At 36.7% G+C, this 22,146-nt stretch overlaps 2 protein-coding genes across 4 annotated transcripts in view; one reads left to right on the top strand and one right to left on the bottom strand.

Moving 5' to 3' along the window:
- Window positions 1-1,967: 1,967 nt before the first annotated feature.
- Window positions 1,968-12,019, bottom strand: LOC132114899 (methyl-CpG-binding protein 2-like). Of its 2 annotated transcripts, none has more exons than XM_059523294.1 (3): window positions 11,881-12,019; window positions 6,754-7,122; window positions 1,968-5,349 (listed from the first exon to the last, which is right to left on the bottom strand). In XM_059523294.1, exons 1-3 carry the CDS (start codon window positions 11,910-11,912, stop codon window positions 4,110-4,112), a joined length of 1,641 nt encoding a protein of 546 aa, XP_059379277.1. In that variant the 5' UTR covers window positions 11,913-12,019; the 3' UTR covers window positions 1,968-4,109. The 2 variants fall into 2 exon arrangements, with proteins under 2 accessions (XP_059379277.1, XP_059379276.1); XM_059523293.1 differs by having other exon boundaries at window positions 6,754-7,125; window positions 11,881-12,010.
- Window positions 12,020-21,081: 9,062 nt separating this feature from the next.
- Window positions 21,082-22,146, top strand: part of fgd1 (FYVE, RhoGEF and PH domain containing 1) — a 45,475-nt gene continuing 44,410 nt past the window's right edge. The window contains exon 1 of one of the 2 annotated variants that reach the window (XM_059523289.1): window positions 21,082-22,079. In XM_059523289.1, the coding sequence (XP_059379272.1) occupies window positions 21,932-22,079 (148 nt within the window). In that variant the 5' untranslated portion in view covers window positions 21,082-21,931. The remainder of the gene's footprint in view (window positions 22,080-22,146) is intronic. The other variant, XM_059523290.1, reaches the window with a different exon arrangement.

Genomic DNA, 22,146 nt, shown 5'->3' with positions numbered 1-22,146 from the left:
TGTTTGAAAACATCTTATATATAATAGTAAAGGGCAAGCAATGTCCTATCTTCTAATGGCAATCATGCATATTGATACATGTTCACGTACATAGCATGTATGTTTGGCTACAGGGACACAAGGACATTCCAAAGCATACTTCACTGCCAGAGGCACAAATAACCCAAATGAGGAAATAAAACAATATATATATATATATATATATATATATATATATATATATATATATATATATATATATATATATAATAAAAGTAATCTTCTTATTCTGTCTTTACCCATTTGTAGGGCTCCATTTTTGTCAGTGGGCTTCGAGCACTACAAAAGGCAAAAAGTTCATAAAGCAGAGGGTTTTTAACAATACATCATTTCTAGGTGGACAGAGATGCCCAGCTGATGGAAAAAAGAAAAATGGACAATAATGAAACCCTAGTTACAACACACACACACACACACCAGTGCACGTTCTACCTATGAAAAAGACCAAATAATATCCAAGCATTTGGATTTGCTTCGTTGGGATAAAGGTGTTTCTTTAGATTCAAAGGTCACTTCTACCACCTTAGTAAGTCTCCCAAAATAAAGGCACTACCCCTTCTGTGTCCGCCAGACTGATGCAGCTTGTGAGTCGAGAGTTGTGAGTCGTAACTTCAATTCATGTCTGGAGGTTTCGTTCCTGTAACTGACAATGTGCTTGCCGAGTTCAAGGTAAAGGAATCCATTCGTCTACCTCCAATCTCCAGCTCGAGTTTAGTCAAACCAGGGAGACGTATACCGCAGACAGGTCACAACGTCACAACGTAAAAATACATTTCCTTCATCTGCTTTTGACTACTTGAAATGATTACATAGCCCTTGTTCTGAGCAGAAACGCTCTTTTATTTTCATTGCCTCTAACCAGTCGAGGGAGCGGGAGGCTGGAGGAAGAGAGTGGAGATGCTTTCAATCTTAATAAGATTGAGGGGGAAAATAAATATGCTCCTTGTGATTGTCGATTGTAATTTAATCTACACAACATAAAATTATTATTTTTTCTCTAAATGCATTTGACATAGCAGACAACAAGGCTACTCTAAAACACAATTGGAAAAAATAGGACTGGTAAGTTCTCTCGCATGCATTTCAATCCCTAAACGACAGCAAACATCCAAAACAACTACTCTAGTTGAACTACCAGATGAAAAGGTTTAACAAGTGCTGAGTGATATGACTCTAATCAAGGTTTAGTAGTACATCTTTTTCAGCCTTTATGTCAGTGGCAACGCACATCCATCACCCAAGCCACAATAACTATTAATGTATACAGAGACAAAACTGAACACAATACTTTGTGGGGAAAAGGGCAACACCTCAAACTCTCACAATCTGTGATGACATCAGACCCAGAGATCTGTAAAGATTGATAAAAAAAAAAAATGGTATAATTTATTTGGCTTGGAGATATATATATATCCCTGACCCTGGACCACAAAACCAGTATAAAGTGTAATTTTTTTTCAAAATTGACATTTATGCATCATCTGAAAGTTGAACAAATAAGCTTTCCATTGATGTATGGTTTATTAGGATCGGACAATATTAGGCCGAGATACAATTATTTGAAAATCTGGAATCTGAGTGTGCTAAAAAAAATCTAAATACTGAGAAAATCACCTTTAAAGTTGTCCAAATAAAGTTCTTAGCAATGCATATTACCAATCAGAAATTAAGTTTTGATATATTTACAGTGGGAAATTTACAAAATATCTTCATGGAACATGATCTTTACTTTCATAGAAGAAAAGTCGATAATTTTGACCCATACAATGTTTTTATTTTTTTTTTGCTATTGCTACAAGTATACCCAAGCGACTTAAGACTGGTTTTGTGGTCCAGGGTCATATATACTGTATATATATACATACAGATAGATAGATACAGATATAGATATATAGGATTCGAACTGCAATTATGAATGAACTCGGACATTTAGGACTTTTTTTTACTGAGTACAATTGAATCCACATCATGTATAACATGAACGTTAAAAAGAGTAACAACAAAAAAATAAGATGACAATACATTAATAATGGTTTCCCACTCAAACTCAATTGACTAAGGACTTAAACTCGACTCGACCTAACAAGCTGGAATCTGACCCAACACTACTGTAAGTCAAATGTAGCCTTTATGTGTGATAATTTGGTAAATATGGGGTATTTGCACAGAGAAAGCAAATCTAAACAAAAGAATGGATCTTTATAACGACACTGAACATGCATTCTATGATGCTGACACACATCTGAAGAAAGTTACAACCTCCGGACAGTCTGTGCAAAGCTAACCAGAAAAATATATGCAAATAAATTGGTATGCTTCTCACAATTTCAATATTCAATTCTGTGAAAGTGTTTTAAAAGTAAGGTGCATTTCATCTAGAAGAAGAAACAAAAATTAAATGGAAAAAGCGCTGTATATTTTCTGTAAAATCCTAATTTTACATAATCAACAAAGAACATGATCCTAAGGAAATTCAGAAATTGATAATCTCAACGGTACAATCAAATTAATTACCAAGACATCTTTAGTACGTTCAATCTCTCACAACTTTTTGCACGGAGCCATGATTTGGTGTCCTTCTTTCTGATTGCAAATATGCTTTGTCATTTTGAGAAAGAAGACTTTAGAAAACTAATAGAACTATTCATGATTGCATGGTGTTGTACAATGTATGCAAGGTTTTCTTTCATTTGTTGCCAAGTAATGTTTCATAATACTCATAATTCAAAATATTTATGTATCTATAACAATTAACCCTCATCATCAGTGCTGAACCTGGCTTTATAAACCTTTATGTACAAGAAAGACAATGTCAGAGTACTGTAATAAATAGCACGCAAAGCACGCAAACATCAGGAACCCATGCATTTGACACAACTACAGCCTGACAAGACATTATATAAATATAGCCATCTATTAACTTTTCCGACAGAATCGTTTTTAGAACAGCAGCTCTATGGGATAAGTCTAGAACCACACATGATAAAACCAAAAGCTACATTTGAAACTGTATGCTTTTTTTTTTTTTGGTAGGGATTTGTGTCGTAAGAACACAAGCCCACTATTTAAATTGTACTTCATGGGAAAAAAAAGCAGGTAAACATAACAAATTCCTTTTCTCGTATTCTTTTACGCAAGTTGACATCTACTCAAGATGCTACACTGGACTGTGCTTTCAATGCTCCCTAACAAATACATTTGTGCTTTATCTTCCCCACCAGAGAAAATGAAAAATAGAGCTTTCCGCTCTAGTTGCATTTTCTCAGGCATCTCCGAAACTGGTGATTATTAGGTTAACCAAACTACAGATAATTAATAGACATGTGCACTGAAAATACCAACAACTTAAAAAGGAAATACTGCTTTTAAATTAAATTTATCTTTACAGGTCAACAGGCTGGAAATATCAGCTTGGCACAAACCCACAACTAGGAAGTTCTTTTCTGTCAGAGTTAAGCTAGCGTCTTATTTCAAAGGTGATGATGCTGCAACAGCTGCGTCCGACTCAAATGGAAAAGATGGAGATCGAAAATGTGGCCCTTTTTTCTTCAGCTTGCCGGATTTGCCCCTTCGTTTCAGACACAAAAGGAAGAACACACTAATAGGACACCTTTTTTCTAGGGTTGAGATGACATGACTATGCTGCATTTGAGTACTTTCGAGAGCATCTTTGACCGGAAAGTTTCGCTTTACGATAACTATGGCATGTGACTTCATTACCACTTGAGTGTGTTTCCTACTTCCTACAAGCTCTGACAAAGGAATAACTGGTTTAGGTGAGTGCTAAGATATACTAATACAAAGATATAGTGGGAAATAAAAGGAAACCGTAAAGAAAAAGGTTAGCAGAGAATTCATCCGGAAGCAAGAGAATTATCGCCCCGTGTCCAACCCACAGAGAGAACGAGACACAACAGCTGCCTTTTGTAGAAGTACGTTTACATTTTTGTATATTTTTGTTTCCTTTTTCTTTTTTCCTCAGTAAAAAAGAACGAAAAATCACTCGTCCCGCTGCGACCGCCTCCAACTCTTCGGGACGCAAAGCCGCACCCGATCCATCACTTAGTCAGTCAGCTCACTGGCTCGCTCACTGGTGTCCGGGACTCGACTGTTTCCTCGCGGCTCGGCCTTGGAACGGCGGAGGGAGGAACAATGTCTCTCAGCTCCTTGCCATCCCCCGTCACAGTCTTCTGCTGCCCTCTCAGGTCAGAGGAGGCCATCTTGCTTGCGTTCTGAGCGTCCCTGCTCGAGGAGCTATCAGTTCTTGCTTCCTCCCGGAAGGCCACATGTTCCACTTTGGGCCTGGAGGTGCTCAAGTCCTGGGGTTCGTTTTCTGTTGTCACAGGCGGCCCCCCTTGTGTGGAGTGACCCAAGGAGAGCTGGTGAGCCTGTGGAGTGTAGGTGGAGGGCGGCATGGCCTGTAGATGGTGGTGGTGTTGGTGGTGGTGATGATGGTGGTGGTGTTTAAAGTGCTGCCCTCGATGATCTCTCTTCTTGTGACTCTTCGGTCCGCTGCCACTGCCGCCGGTTGCCGTCCCGCTGCTGCTGCTGCTGCTACTGCCGTTCCCCGGATCTGTAGACGCCTCTTTGTGCTTCCGGCCGGGATGCTTGTGAGACTTCTGTCCCGTTTCTACCTCCTCCCCTGTAGGGGTCACAGTTGATGCAGTCAGTCGTTTTGCTATCACAGGAACAAACGTCTCTGTCGTGGAGGTGGTGGATCCTTCCAACTCCTCTAAAGTCTCTCGAGTTTTGCGTTTCTTGATGGGAAGTGCCCTCTCCTGAACAGGCTTTACGGAAGACTCCTTCTGAGCTTTTTTCTTGGCCTCGGCGGTGAGAATGGCTGCGGCCGTGTATGCAGCAGCTGAACCCATCCCCACCGCTGACTGTGAAGCAGCTGCTGGCTTGCGGCCACGTTTTTTGGGGGTGCTCGGTGGTTCCTGTTCTGATTTCCGCTTGCGCCCTCGGCGCACTTTGGCAACTACGGCTTGCACCATTGGAGCCCCTGGTTCAGTTTTGGGGACCACAAAGGGCATCTTTACAAGGAGTTTTCCTGGACTCTTTTCAACGACACGCTTCACAGCCACCCCTTCTGTGGTCTGCCGTACCTTGCCGCTGCCTTTGGGTCGACCCCTCCCTCGACCAGAAGGTTTGACCACTTTAGGCTTCTTTGGTGGTCTCTTTTCTCTGCGAGAGGGGCTCCCTCGGCCTGTGACTGTGAAGTCAAAGTCATTGGGATCTGTGGTGGTATCGCCCACCTTTTGGAAGTACGCCATGAGCTCCACTTTGGAACGGAAGGCTTTCCCTTCTGGGCTGAAAAATAAAAACAATATATTTTGCATTATACAAATTGATTAATGTAATTCTGAGAAAACAATTTGAGAATTTGAGAAAATGTATCTGTGCTAAATTTGAAGTTTTAATCATACATGTAAATCGTGCAGTCCAAATAAATTATTCTTTAATAAAAATTAAATCAAAGAAAAAAGTTTGTGTTACTGGAAGTAAATCATACAGACCTGTGGTCAAAATATGAATATTTTCTTAGATTTCAAAAAAAAAATTCAAGCACCCTTTAACGAAGAGAAAACTAATCCTGGTGCAATCATACAAACCTGTAGTCCAAATAAAAATATTTTCTTTGATTTCACATTTCTTTTTTACTAAGCACCTTTTAATAAAATGAAATCAAAGAAAAAAAAAACAGTGGGCACCGTGACACATCAGTCAGTGTTGAACAGCATGCACCCTTATTCATCATGTCAAATTGTTTGGCAGAACAATACACTTGACAACACTGAATTATTTAGCCATTCAACAAATCTTAGAAATCTAATCTAAACACTAATCTCTGTGACCCCGACCAGTGTAATGTACAACTCTCTCTCAATACATGTAATTTACATTTACTGAACAACCACTGCGTTCAAATACTGCTGGGAACTGTTACACAAGCTCATGTTTACACTGGAAGCGACCAGCGACACACCACCTCTGACAAATCAGCTGTAAATCTGTGATTAAAAGGCAGCTCACTTTAACAACAATAACTATATTAGCATTCATACCAGTGCATGAAAACACTCTGTTTATGAACAAATGCTGCATTTATGTCATCTGCCACTTTAAATGCTCGAGCTGTTTTCATCATTCATTAATCATTTTTAATTATATATTGTTCTCTGTGCTGTTATCAATATCGTTGTAGTTGTGGTGTGGACTCTGCTATTCTTTTTAATTTAAAACATTTTTTTTTAACTTTAAATCTTCATTATTGTCATCCTTGGTTTGAACGGGCCTTAGGACTTTAACAACAATAAAATGGGAAAGTTTCTCACTCAAAACATCAGTATAAAACTGACTTTGTACGGGCTAAAACTATTTTACATATAAATATGATGATTTAAATTTGTAAATCAGAGACCAAAAACATCACAAGCTTGCTTTGACGTAATGGACAGAAGTAACAAATAAGATATCGATAAATAATTCATGATATTTTTAACCACAGGTAAACAGGGAATATAGCATATCAAATAAGGCCCTAACTGATACTTCCAGTGTTAACAGGTTTAGCAGCATCCAAACACAATAACTTAACTTTAATAATGACTAATTTGTTGCATGTGTGTCATTTGGATGCAGTATTACGAAATGAATATCATCACAGTTGCTCTCAAAAAAAAAAAGAACTAACTTCCTGTAACTTGTACTAACTTGATCAGGTAGACATCAAATTTTCCAGCGGATCGCCCCGACTTGCGCTGTTTCAGCTTCCGCGTCCAACCTTGAGGCAGTGAAGGGTCGTCATACAGTGGGCCTCTGTCCCGAATGATGGAACGCCGCTGCTTGGCTGATGCGGAAGATTCTGGAGCGCTGAGAGCAGCTCCAACTTCAGGGTCAATGGGTTCAGACTTCCCTGCTTCTGTCTGTTGTCCAACATCCCCCTGCGTAAGAAGAGGCGGGGGTGGAGGAACGGACACTGTGGCCTCGAGTTTTTCCACATCTTGCCGTTCCCTTTTGTTTTTCTTCTGCTTCTGCGTCTTGTCTTTTGAGCCCTCCTGGTCTTCATTCTTGTCCTCACCTCTGCTGACAACACAAGAAATAAGTGGCTCACTGAGACAGGATGAGTCTTACAGGTCCGTATTCAACTCAACCGCATGTCTAAATGAAGTATTTATTATAAAAATTTAACAGAAGTGCTACGTTTGCATGTTTGCCATCATAAATTCAATATTTTGGCTTCAAAGCATGCTCATTTTCAGATCACACAAGCTCTATTAAATACCACCAAAGAGCAGGCAATACGTGGTCTGAATTTGAAGTGTTAGCATAAGACTCAGTTAACCAAATAAACTGATGCAGTTTGCACCTTAACGTCTTTAAACATCATGTGAAACCTGAGTCTAGGATGTGTCTATTTCGTAACTTCAGGAGAAACACGTTCAATTTGATTTCTACTCCGCTTACAGACACGTGTCATACAGAGAGGCCTGTGTCAAGCAAAACCTTGACGTGGAGGTTGAATCACTGAGGACGGAGGGATTTCCCACTTGTCTGCGGCTCGTCGATCAACGAATGTCATTTTCATTACAAAAGAGATTAATAATCCACTTAATTTGCCTTAGACCTAACTGGCAGATTGCTCTAAAAACGTGTCATCATGACCACATGGCAGTTTGGTGTTTGAGTAATGAACAACAAACTAAATATTTCGCCCATAAAAACATCAGATCACAATAAAACACATATACATTGTGAACTTCATTTCCATATCTACATCAAAGAAAAACTGAGAGATTTAAAGGCAAAAATAACTACCAAAATATGCTGCCTCCTTATTTTGAACATCTTTCGATGCTTCTTGCCTGGTTTCATTTTACAAAACTTTCACAGCCAGACTGAATTAAATGAGACATTTTTAGATTTTCTTCCTATTTAGGTAGTCACTGTATCAGGGTGGAGACTGTAACGGATCCCAAATGTTGTCACTTTCAGCAGGTGAAGTCAAGCGATGAAAACATCCACAAAATTTACCAGGTAGAAAGTTACTTATAAATAAATAGTTACTTAGTTTTTTAAAATATCTTGTATTCACTAAAACAATGACTAATAGTTTGCAATCAAGAGTTGCCGACATGTTTCAGTACATCAACAAGAGTCACCACACCTGAGAAGTTATAAACGAACATTCATTACAGAGTATTCAATTTTGATGTGTTCGACTTAGCACATTAACATAGTATATTGCAAAATACAAAACACTTATTTGAATTCTATTTAGCAACTTTATGAGTTTACATGCTATACTTAGCATGCATTATATGTATAGCTAGAATATTTAATTTGCACTAGAAACCCTGAGCTACCATTTCCAATCATGCATTTTCACCGGTTTTAACACTTTAGTAGAGTGCAACAGTTGGGTTTCAGAAGCAGAAATCACATTTTCAAAACAGAACTTAAAATATAAAACTAACATAAAAGTTTTAAGAGCTCTTATCTTATCATAGGCTTCTGTGGAAGTCAATTAAAATTTCATTTTTAGAAGTTGCTTAATATAAACGATTTAACTTAAAATGGTATCTTTAAAAAAGCTTAACAGTCAAATTTCAAGTGGAAAACTATGCTACCAATAATAATGCGATACATTTATATAGGAATGAAAAGCATGGCAAAAATAGCTCTGAAGTGACCGCTCACTCTCAAAATAAACTGCAAATAACATAATCGAGTCTGCCTCCCAAGTTTAAAACACTTATTTCCATATATATGAATATTCTGCAATGAACAATTTAGAATGTAATGCTTTTTTGGTTAAAATCCACCAGTTTTAGTTTTCACATTTTTTAAAACAATTGCATCACAATGTTTCATGGGATGAGTAGTTATGTTGAGAGTCTTGCAACTCTGAATATGATTTCAATTCTTGGTGACATATAAAAGAGGAGAGATAGCATGATATAAAGAATCCTTCAGCAAGCTAGGATCAAAATGATAGCAAATCTAAAAAAAAACTAATTGGTTTCTACTTGACTTTTAAATAAAAAACTACAATAAGTTTAAAAGAATTAGGGCTGCACGATTATGACAAAAATCACATTTCTTGATCATTCCCTTGAAATTGTAATTGCGATTATTAATTACGATTATCACAATTTACACTGAATGATGTAACGGCATGCTGTATTTTTATATGAAAATAAACAAGCTGAAAACACTCTAACTGAAAAACATTTAGTGCTTTTCTAGAGTATTGAGCCTCAAATGTCAACTATACATTGGATTGGTTCCTCTTTAAATTATCAAAAAGTAAAAACATGAATGGTATTATAATGTTGTACTAAAACTAAAATAATGGGCAAAACCCTTAAGATAACATGTAAGAAGAAAAAAATGCATCTTAGGCACGCAGAATAACATTGGTTGACTTTGAATGATTAAATGCCGCTTTGAATGATTATGTTATTGTGGCATTCATAATTGTAATCGCGATTAGAAATTTTATTAATTATGCAGCTCTAAAAAGAATGAACTTCTAATGTTTTAACTAATAAACCCAAACTAACTTCCACAGACTGCACTACATCCTCAGTGATATTCACTTGACTTCTTGATTTATATCTTTTGAAGAACACGTGTCATGAATATACATTTCTACAATTATTTTGTTAATAAACTATCCAAGAAAATCCTCATCATTTTAGGCAAAACCTGCATTAATTCATCACTTTAGCTGGACAATTATGTTAATTGTCATAAAACATTTTTGGGAAGTTCACATCCTACAGTGTGACTTGCAAAACCATTGAAATGCCTTTTTAATACATTTTGCATATATGTTATGCACGCAAATTATATGACTTCATGTTACGTGAGAAACTACATGGAATATTTGCATTTTCATCAATATTTGGAAAATGATCCACACTGCAGGACCAACTAAAATTAGTTAAAGACAATTAAGTTAATTAAGGAGAATACAGTGTACATATATAGATATTCATTTAAAATTTTGCTATGCATTCATATTTATTAATTTACAACATTTGCATGTGTTGCATGCTCCATGAAATGATTGCTAGGGCAGAAACAGTTTCATTTGGCGTAGATGAGATATTCTGATTGTTAACCATGGAAAAATGTATAGATGTGACCTTATGCATTAACTACCGATTTATGAAATGAATGCAAATACAGGCCACTAGTAAGTTTTCTTTAAGCCACAACTTTGATGGGGTAGGTCAATTAAAGAACCACAAAGAAAGCTAATTGGTGTTGGTCATAATCAAGTTTTTATTGTGAACGTTGACTGTTCAATTTAATACTAAGTAGGACCTTGAATCTCAGCTGGAAATCAATGAATATGTGCATTAGGCAGCTCCTCATATGTAACCTTATAAAATAATTATACCATGTTGGACAATCAAGGATCATGTTTAACCATAATGAACAACCGTCTTTGAAAAGACATCGGAAAACCAGAGGGAAAGATTTTAACGGTGTTTACTTTAACTTCCTTTTGACTCACAATGATGAAAATTCAACTTGCCCCACAATGCAAAAAATTATTAGTATTTTTTTTTAAAGCTTTAAATAAAACAAAGATTATTGGACTGCGTTTTACCAGGAAATACTATTTTAGTTTTTCTATTTCAAAATGTAAAAGCAATTTCTGGGTGAAAATTGTTTATTGTTTTTTCAGTGCATTCCCAAACAACATTTTGGTGACCAAATTAAATTCATAATAAATACTCAAAATAACAAAGCAGATGGCAAACTAAATATTTTGTCTGGCCAGTACCTGCCCTTGCAATGAATTCATGGAGCATGCGACACAGGAAGAAGTTGCACAGGATGCAAGTTCAGTCTTTGAGATATGTCACTAGTGTGTGCAGAAGACATGACAGTGTCACTCAGTTTGTGCAAATCCCCCTGCGGTCGACCACACACACAAACACGTACACATATATATTATGCTGCTAGATCCGTTAGCTGGCTACCGGAAGTCAGCTCAACAATATCACCAGCCTGCTCTCACATGGGAGTGCCTTGTGAATTGCTAAAGCAAGCACACTATCTGTTTTAGTAATGCGAGAAAAACAATAGTGTGTTTAACACCTGGATTTAAATGGTTTGCATGCTGCAAGGGCAAAACTAGCTGCAATAACAACACAAAGACACACGCATGTTGACATCAGGCAGAAGAATAGCACACTGGCCAACTTGCATGCATATGCAAACTTGGTACCTGATGATGCACAGCTACCCACACAGCACAACACAATTGTATTGAGCTAAAACGCATCTTAACCTCATTTCTAAGCACTTAGTCAAGCCATTCCACGCCAGGACAGGCAGATTTATCTAGAGCAAACCTCATTTAGGTCCCCTGCCTTGTCCTGCAGCGCCACAAGCGAGCTAACTTACTTGGGTGTGCTGTTTTTGACAGCTAGCGAGCGCTTGGAATTAAACGACGTAACATTTCCGCGAAAGAGCCGCCAATGTCGGCAAAACAAAACATGTGTGCGTCCAAACCCCAGGCTTCCGTTCGTTCGAGATTTCAGAGGAGTTTTTTAAAGTAACGTCAGAAAACGACACCAAACACACACTGGACTAAAGCGCGCGGTTCTCGTGGCGCACAAAGTGCCCGCTGATCGTGGAAAAAGAGCGGGAGAAATGCGAGTGACGTATTCCCAACGCCTTTCGCGGACTAGCGCGGCTAACATTTCCCCCCTCAGCCTGACAAAATATCACAGCGACGATCAAAACCGACGCCATCGCCGCTCGCGACGCCTGACATTGGAATCCGTGACAACGGGAATGGATGCGGTTCACACTTACAGTCTCTCCTCTCCGCTCTCTGCGGCGGCCATTTTTATTTAAATAAATAAATTTCCCAAAAATCACGCAACATCTTTGTGGATACCCCTCACCCTTCTCCCCACTGCCTCTAACACAACACCATCCTTCGGACGCGAGATCTCGCGAGAGGTGTGGTGGAAGGGAAAAGGGGGTATAGCGCGTACGTTCTCGCGAGAGCTAAGGAGTGGATAACCAGAGAGGGGAAACGACGTCCAGGGCGAGGACAGCTGCATTGCACACCATAATAATAGTGTATAACTGTATTATTCCATTCTGTGACAAAGTCCTGTTTCTTTTAGATAAATCCATGTCAAGTTTGTGAATGTGTTTTAAGATATTTTTGCCTTGTGACAAAAGTGTAGATTTATTAAATGTATAAACACCCCTTTCAAACAGGTCTCTGGAAGACTAAGAGTGTCTTTAAATAATAATAAAAAGAAATAATTATAGGCCTTTATATATATATATATATATATATATATATATATATATATATATATATATATATATATATATATATATATATATATATATATATATATATATATACATACATGCACACACACATTTATATATATATATATATATAAATATTATATTATATGTGTATTTATTTGTACATGTAAATTAAAAAAAACAAATGTTTATAATATTGACTTTACAGTTTAATTTAATTTACATATATTTGTAAAAGTCTTTAAAAAAGTTTAAAACAATAATTGAAAAAACAGCATTTTTTGGATATAAAAACTGCATAATGCAAAACTGCCCCTTTAAAAATTGCATTCTTAAAAAACATTTGGCACTTAGATTTTTTAATTCATTTTTGTTCCTGATTTGCTTGTTTGTTTGTTTATTTTTCTATGTATCTAAATCACAAACCGGAACAAGCAATAATAAGACTCTTATATAAGACTTATTCACTTTATTCCAGTGAAACTCATATGTTGTTCAATTTGAACTTTCTTTAACTACATATTTTGCTTGACATTAACATTTTCATCAGTCCAGCTCAGAGCAATCAACAAGTGCTGTTTAGTGATGTTTGTAAGGTTGATGTTTGTCTTTTTTTTTCAACGTCCTCTTTTGACACATGAAACTGATAATGAGGTAAGAAAAGGACGAAATGAGAGTACTATCGGGGACATCCCATGTCTTTACTCATATGCCCACAGTTGAAGGTATATTCACAGACTTGGCAGAAAGCAGAAAAGAAAGACATTTAAAGAAATGAACCTTTATGTAACCTTTAACTTTAAACTGAATCAACATCAAATGCAAATGCCATGACTCAATGAAAACTTCCATTTGCATTTTAAATAATTGTCCAATCCATATTAGATTTTACATGGTGAGATTTTTATGTATTTGTATTGTAGTTCTTGAGAGCTCTTTTGTTTTCCTTCTATTCAGTTGAGCTTATTTTAGTCTCCCATCCTCCTGCAATCAAAAAACGTTTGCTTGGGTATTCAACAACACTTGCATCTGAAGCAGCGAAAACAGAATAAATCTGATGGCTACAATTTCTTGAGAGGTACTAAATCCATACTAAAGCCCATTACTAGATAGGCTTAGAATAGAGTATAAAATAAAAACTGTACAATGTTAGATAACAGATGAAAATAAACGGCCCTATTTTAAATCAGGTATTTTTGTTGTTTTCGATAGCATTTTTACACCAAACACTGCTTGATTTCTGAGTCTGACCCTGCCTGGAAGACACAAATAATATTGATAGAGTGATACAAGTAACAAGAGTTAAGTAGTGATGCTAAGGACATGTCCCTAACAATATCCAGTGACTACTAAAATGTCCCTAGCAATAAATTTGATCGTACAATTAAATGTCTCTTGTCTGCCATTACATCCCCACCAATGCGATGGCAAATTCAAACCTACCTTGGAGTGATATATCAGAGACATTTCATAGAGTCCCAACTAAAGTCTACACCCCTGAAAATAACAAGCGAAGCCCAACTTTGAAAACTAGTTTTGCTACACATAGTTTAATCATGATATTTGTAGTAAAATTGTGGTTATGTAAAAACAAAACAAAAATGTAAACTTTTTTTTAAATGAATAAGATTTTGTAAATGAATGAATATGTCTATTTATATTTAGTAAGGATTTTTTTTTTTTTTACAGCAAATCATGATATTAAATTGTTTTCTGTAGCGTAATGTGACCCTGAACATGGGAGTAATGATGCTGAAATAATAAATATTTCACATATTACTGTTTTTATTGTATTTTTGATCAAATAAATACAGCCTTGGTGACCATAAACAAAAACATTTCCAGCCTATCTTTTGAACGGTAGTGTATTTGTAAGAAACAAATGATCTTTATATATTTTATGGTTCTGAAAACAAAACAAAAAAAGGAAGAAAATTAAAATGGATTCCTGGAAATGAATCTGCTGTAGTGTATCAAGTTTTGAAAATGTTTAACATAATGCAAAGCATACAGCAAAATACATTTTCAGATCAGCCGCGTCATGGTAAGTGTTGGTCTCGAGCTCTGGAGAAAATACAGTCAAGCTGCTAAAAGTTCAGTGATTATGTGCAGAGCAAGATCGCCTTGTCCTTCATGCACTGCCACCTGCAAAGTTCAACAGCTCATTTTATTAGAATCAGCTGAAAAACAGGAGGAATCAGCGTATGGTTCGCTGGTCTACTTCAGTGGTTTACAATGATCTATCTATCTATCTATCTATCTATCTATCTATCTATCTATCTATCATCTTATTTAAAGCAACAGTGAGTGTCTGTGAAGTAAAGGTAATGGGTAGACGCTCAGTCTAGGTGCTAATTCTGTGTTTATCACCAGGTTCACTCAGGTGTGTCGGCCAGAACACCACTTAAGGCCAAATATTCCAGAGTATGAAATGAAGACCGGAGATTTTTATTATTCTGTTTATTCCTTCCTCTTTCTTGTATAAGTGATTTTAAAGGTGAGTATAATTTGAGTGTGGTTTCTATAAAGAGGAAAACAAATACAAATGAATAAAGGAACATATGCATACACACTCATTCCTCTTTAAGCACTAATACACATTACAAACATAAATGAACAGTAGTCAGAATATGACTATATTTCCCTTAAACTCTAAATGTAAGAAGAGAGAAAGGATTCAAACACTTCTCAGATGTGTACCATGCATTAAGTTACTAATACGTATAGAACTTACTGTTGTCTATGGTATACTTTAAAGCCTCAATAGCGGTCCAGATAATGATATTTAACACCACTGCAGATTTTACTCAGCCACAAGGTACTTAACATTCATAACAACAAGTATTGAATAAATTAAAACATATCTAAACGCGATGTGACAGATTCAAACCTGACGTACTGAAATATGTGGACCAAAGCTAGAAAGTAACATACAAACACGGATATAATTAACACAACGGTCATGTAGCGATCCCTAAACTCCTACCTCTCATCCATATCAAATATCAGAAATAACAGCTGACAAAGAAATACAATATCACGAGTAATGCGGCAGATATACTTACTTTTCTCATTTACGCACACTCTGAGGAAAAATGTCACTCACAATTATAATCTAACCGACCAACGATCTCTGTCATACTGAATACTAACTGTTTGACAACCGACTGACTATCTCTATCGTACTGCATACTAACTGCGTGACGTCAGATATACTATACAAACCGGCACGCGCTTTTGCTACCCTGTTACAAGCACTGAATAAACTGAGTAAGCGTGAAACATAAAGCACGATATGGTCAACTGTACTAAATAATAGCAACACTAACATAACTTTGGGGCCTTTTCTACAGTCTGTATTAATAAATCAATAATAAATATGGCTTAATATGTCAATATGGTTTTATTTTACTCAGAATATTAAAATTGCATTTTGCATCATCTGAACAAACCACTAGTTTAGGCACAGTGTTTTGACTTTAGTCAGTGTTAAATATTCCCTGTGTTCTGCAGGTCGGGACGTAGTTTCCCAGAGTGTCCCGAAGGTAGTGATGTCAAAAACCAGCCCACAACACATGGATCCTGAGGTCTTCAACACCTACACTGAGTTTTTTACCCATGCACACAGTATATGTATTTACTTACAGAATGAGTGCTGGCAACAAAGAGTTGAGAACACCATTCACAGATACAAAGGTCCTTAGATGCACATTTCGAATATGAAAGGTATTTATGTGCATTAAAAATTAATGTGAGCCAATTTTGATCTGTGTTTTAGGTCGACTGAGAGTTCACCAGGGGTTGTGGAGCATTTGGCCTCCACCCAGCAGATGGAAGAGGATCTGATCAAAGTGCCGCGCTGAAATCCCATTCTTCACAATGGAGAGGAGCTCAAGAACAACCTGCACAGGAGTCAACTCAAGGTGATGGTCAATCTGTAAAATAGAAGGGAGTATGCTTATTGAAGTATGATATCTGGTTTAGAATCACTGACAGTGAAAGATTTAGTAATAAAATGTTAAAATATACTTTTATTTAAAATAGGAAAAAGCTCATGGTAAGAACTAGAATGATAAAATTATGGCTGATACAATAAGCCAATAATTATTTGATGTTATGTTTCATAACTGATAACTAAAAAAACATCTAATAAAATTATTTTATAAAATTTTCTTTTATAATAAAATTCTATACTATTTAGTAAAAAAAAATACACACACACACACACACAGAGATATAGGAGAAAACAACATAAATATAAATAAAAAAAATTAAAGGCTGCAAATTTAGTCATCATTATAATGTACAGTAAATGGATATTCATTTTGAGTTTTTATTAAATTATATTTCATTTATTAATGTTTTAAAAGATTAGCTTTTAATTAGTGTTAGATTATAACAAAGGTAATTTAAATGTTGGGGAAATGAGCTTGCACACTGAAATATTCAGTAATAAAAAATGTGTAATATGGGCCAATAACCAATATGGTATCTATATATTATACATCCCTAGAAGTTACTTATAGTCCCCAAGTTGTAAAGGTCAAAGGTCATGTTGAGATGTCACTGTCATCCTCTCTCTTATCATTTATATTGTCAGCTCATCGCTTACTCTTACACACTTATATGTCAGATCATGCAAATATATGCAGTTGAATTTATTCCGAAAATTCACCTCTTAATATGCAGGCTACTTTCAGACTGTTTTGTAGATCATTTCAGCCTGACAGAAATATCTTATTTTTTGCATGTTATAGAAATGAGGCAATCAGTGCCAATCAAACTGAAGTATGTGCTTGACCTCAAAATGTCTCGTCTTTACCTCATTCTGTGCATGTGTGCTGTGATCCACACTGAACTAAATTGTTTGAATGTTCAGGCCTGAGAGATGTATTTGCGGAGATGAGGCGTTCTGTGCAGGAGCAGCAGGTGGCATTTGCAGACAACTTTAACCGTGTAGCTTTCCTTCAAAACTTCATTATGTCTGAAACTCAGTTGCCTCTTCTACAACACCCTGGGCTTTGGCGCCACTTCTGTCCGGCACACAGCTGGAGCAAGGTGAATATATACCTGATCAGTCAATGTAGTGATTCTAAAATGGATGTTGATGTAAAAATAGTTCTCCTCTTTACATCCTATCTTTCAATAACAGCCTGTATTATCTTGCGAAATGATCACAAAGCAATCTACACTGAACATTCCACTCAGGCTGTTGAGATCAGACTGAAAGGATCAGGGATCTCAGCTGTTTGTTGCAAGCATTTCTAGCCATATGCAGAGTTGTAGGTGCTACACACAGTCAAGAACAGCCCTGGTTTGACTGATTTTTCCAGTTTTCCAGAAGCTTGCAGATTTAGAAGTTAATGTTTTAACTTAATTTAATCATTTTAATTTCTTAAAGAGTTTGAATGTGTTTCGTAACACATTACATTTTTTGAGGCCCATGGTTTTCAACAGATGGTAAGACTAATGCATAATACTTGAGTGTCAATGTTGTCTAGGTTTAAAGTGTGGAATTTAAGCAAAATGCAATAAAAAATTAATCCGTCATGGTTTATTGCAGATTTCCTTTTTTTTTTTTTTTGCATAGGAGAAAATCGCCTTTTGGTTCTAACTGGATGGCTTGTTCTGCTGTACTTCCCTCTGTTCTACCACAATATCAACCGAGAGAGTCTTGAAATTCTGAGGGAGCTCAAGGAGACTGATCTTCAGCAGGCTCTGAAAAAAGCAGGTATCTCCAAGAGAACAGGTACCTTGACATTTAAAGGGTTTAGTTCCAGAATTTGGTCTTGATCTTTTCATGTGATACCTTCAAGAATTTCTCTTGGCTTCTGTAGATTAATGGAAGAGGTCCAGACAAAAACATTGGCAAAGCAAGTGGGAAGAGAAAGTTGACAATTTAGTTGTTCTGCATCCCTCTAGCATTGTGAAGGTGGCCCTATCCACATTCTCTGCGTCTCCTGACAGTAAGCACTGCTTCTGAAAGAGTTGACATTTTAATTAATCTGCATGTTTCAGGAGGTGACCTGAGCTCAGATGATAATGTAAATTTGTTTTATGAAAGATATGCAGTTAATTATTTAATATGGTTTAGTTAGCAATAATATTTAAGTTAGCACTCTGATTTGTTGTACTAACATCCTATTTCCAATGCAAATTTATATTGTCATCAGCCAGACATTATGAGACACAAAGCTCCTCAGAAGCCCTGAAGAGATGTCAGCGGTGCACATCAGGCTCTCGTTCATGGATGTCTTCTGTCACGGTTTACAGTGTGCTGATGGATGACAATGAGGTGATGTGCATACCGAGAACGTTTATATAATGTGGTTCCTTTCCAGGAAGATTATTAATAAATGACTTTAGAAGCTTTTTTAAAAATGTAGTTTTGAAGTGTGAATGTGTTTCATAGTACAGTGAACTTGATATTGACCCCTTTAATAAAATCAATCTGACATTAACGCATTGTTTCATTTTAGATTCTTCTTTTGAATATGCGTCTTGAAAGAATGAAGTGAGGAAGAGCTAATGTGGTTGGATTCCAGGAAGATTATTAAAAAAAACTTAAATTTCATTTTTACCTTGCACAAATTACCACACTGCATCATATTTGCTATGAACGAAATGCTTCCAGTTCTTTTTGATTTTGGGGTGTTTATTACATCCAAAGAGTGACAGAAAATTTTGACATTTGATTTTGTCACTTTGATAGATGGAGATTAAATCATTTCCTGATATCAGGCTTAGTTTTATATATATATATATATATAAAACGATGCATGTATATATATATATATATATATATATATATATATATATATATATATATATATATATATATATATATATATATATATATATATATACTTTGAAAATGTAGTATTATTTTGTGGAGGGAAAAAACTGTACATGATCAAAAGTTTGTGATAATTTAGGCAAATTAGGTAATATTAGGCCTTTTTAGCAAATCAGCAGATTTTTTTTCCATAATGCAGGGCTTCGAAATATTACACTGAAAATTTTCAATTTAACAAAGATTTCATTTGTCAGTCTTTTTTGATGCTTCGTTATTCTTAGCTGTATTTCTAGCACTTTTCTCCACAATATTTATCCATTTCTAGCTAATTAATTATAGATGTTTATTGTAAAAACCACATGGCATGCGTTTTCCAGCTGTATTTTGGTTGCGAATGTCTGTGTGGAAATATATTTTCATTGTTTCCCCAACAGCCGACATATAGCCTGAGAGGTCGGAAATCTTTGTGTGGTCCAGCAGTTAGCAGAGTGAAGAACTGATGCAGAATATCAGGAAATGGTTTGATTTTCCAGCTAAAAATCTGATCCAGTAAATAACAGAGATGCCGGATCATTTAGAAAGATCTAAAACCTCTGAAAGATGGAACATCACAGACGTTTTAATCTGAATGCATGCTTCCGTTTTAATCTTTAAACATTATATCTGTTTCGTCAGAAGATTTGTACTTATATATCCAATAAATAAATTCCAGTGTAATAACTAAGGCTTTAACTTGATCTTTTCTGCAAGTATGGCAGGTTACTTGTTTATCTGACTTTCTAAGCAAAACTGACATCTAATGGCCAAGATGTGTAATTGACGCCAACAATTATAAAAAAGGCTCAAACCACCTTCCTAGTCAAAAACTGTCATCACTGTAGTTAGTGGTGGGCAGGTCCTTTTTGCTCTTTTTTTAGGTTAGAAGTGGATTGAATTCTGTACTATATATGACACATGCAGGAATAAATTTAGAATGGCCTGAATGTCATTGTAACTTCAATGATTAAGCAGTGATGATAAACATGCAAAAAATGTATTGCATAGAGAGACTTGTGAAGAGATCCAGTCCTGCAGCTGGACAGACTCCACTGACTCAGCCTGTACGAACTCAACTTATATAAACATTGCCGAGTTTGATGGCGCCCTTTCCACCCATAACATGTTCATTTATGGGAAAACACATTTAGAAGGTTCACACTGCTGACAGAAAGGCAAAAAGTCAGGTTAATCTCACAAAAGCTGTCATGGACACGTCAGAGGTATTTTTACTCCAAGATCATAAATTATTTTAAAAAGATACATCATGTATTGACATCTATTGTTAGGACTATTTTTTAGTTTTTATTTTGTTTTGAATTCTGTGTGACATTATTTCCATTACAATTTGAGCATTTCTCTACAAATTACCATAAACCAATATATATATATATATATATATATATATATATTTTTTTTTTTTTTTTTTTTTTCTTTTTTCAGCCATTGATTCACACCTAACACCCAATTAGATCCACTCAAATTAAAAACTGGTTAAAAGTCCAGGTTTGCTCCCTCCTCCCTTTGAAACCTTCTGAACTCGAGCTACTGGTGCAATGGAGCTCAAATGGGACGAGTCCATGTTTACAACCACTTTAGCTCTCCTCTAAAATCCACATAGTTTTATGGGGTGTAAATGTTTATTTATGAATTTATGAAATATAAACGATCTCCCCGATTGGGGTTTCTTTTCAGGAAGGGGGAACGTTCAAATCCTTTGAAAGTTTTTCCTTTGCATCAGATTTCAAGCGCAGACCCTTAGGAAAAAAATAAAGAGAGAGGGAGAAAATGAGAAACAGACTTTGGGAAAAGAGGAGAGAGGGATGGAGGGGGTTGAAGCTCGGTTTCATATATCCTCCTGGAGGAGGAGGAGAAGGAGGAGGTTTTCAGTTTAACAGACTTTGGCGTTGTCGAGTCCCACAAAAGAACAGACAAGCAACCGGTGCAGAGCGAAAAGAGCGGAAAAGTAACATTCCAACATTCTAACAATGGAACACTGCGACATTGTAACATTGGTTTTGTTTGAGGATCCCGCAAAAAATTCACGCTGACAGCCGGAGGAGTTTTCAGACAGCGAATGTGGATTGTGTTTGAAGCAGCTGAGTGTGCACTTTTTTTGGATACGGTCTGAACGGAAACGGGGGGAAACCGTCTAAATAATAACGATAATATGCGGAGCCGTTTACATTCCGCAACCAGAAGTTTATGGAAGGCGATATGGGAAAGTTAGTTTCAAAACGCGAATGTCACTAACAGAACCGATGTGGTTCTTCGAACCTCGTTTGCTTCGGACACGTCATGTAATAATGATCATAATGTCTTATGTTATGGATTCATAACGCTATTCGTTGCTTCTTTAACTTCCATAACCGCCACACATCAAATGGCATAAGAAGATGACTGAATTTCACAAAGGTCATTTCACAAAAACGCATCAGGAGTTCTTTATATCACATTTGCTTGGACTTGTATGTAATTCTGGTTAAACTGATCGTTGATGGCTGTTTCTGTTCGGATTTACTCTCCACCGGCTGATCAGGAGGAATCGATCCGCCTGATTCACCCTTTCCAGCATCTACAGGAGGAGGACGAGCTCGGGACGCGAGAGAGGCTTCTGGTTTTGGACCTGGACTGTTTCGAAGACTCGGCTTTTATATCTGGACCTGGATCATAAAGCCAGTTCCCTGGAAATCGTCCCCGTCTTGTGTGCTTTATGCCTTCGTGAGGGTTTCGCAGGCAGGGATGCAGTTGAATCGACCCAAGAGCGCGCATCTCATCAGCTCCAGTCCGCACAGTTCATCCTCTTATTCCAGCCAGTTCAAAAGCATGCGCTTCTCATACCACATCAGCAGCGGTTTACCCAGTCCACAGCCTGCCCTGCGCAGATCAGGTGAGTCTGGAGCTTATTTAAGGTTAGATGCTCTGACAAGTGTCCCGTTTTCTTTTCACTGTCAGTA

This window comes from Carassius carassius, chromosome 34 (genome assembly GCF_963082965.1).
Source record: "Carassius carassius chromosome 34, fCarCar2.1, whole genome shotgun sequence".
NCBI classification, from domain to species: domain Eukaryota; kingdom Metazoa; phylum Chordata; class Actinopteri; order Cypriniformes; family Cyprinidae; genus Carassius; species Carassius carassius.
Note: the sequence above shows the minus strand (reverse complement) of the source record. Positions and strands in the feature narration are given on the sequence as shown.

Bases quoted from the DNA above. Each gene is read 5' to 3' on its own strand.
- LOC132114899 (XM_059523293.1), bottom strand. From the start codon at position 11,912: ATGGCCGCCGCAGAGAGCGGAGAGGAGAGACT. The intron at 7,126-11,880 runs GTAAGTGTGAAC...TTGTGTTGTCAG, and splicing joins GAGAGCGGAGAGGAGAGACT to CAGAGGTGAGGACAAGAATG. The intron at 5,350-6,753 runs GTTAGTACAAGT...TTTATTTTTCAG, and splicing joins TTTGATGTCTACCTGATCAA to CCCAGAAGGGAAAGCCTTCC.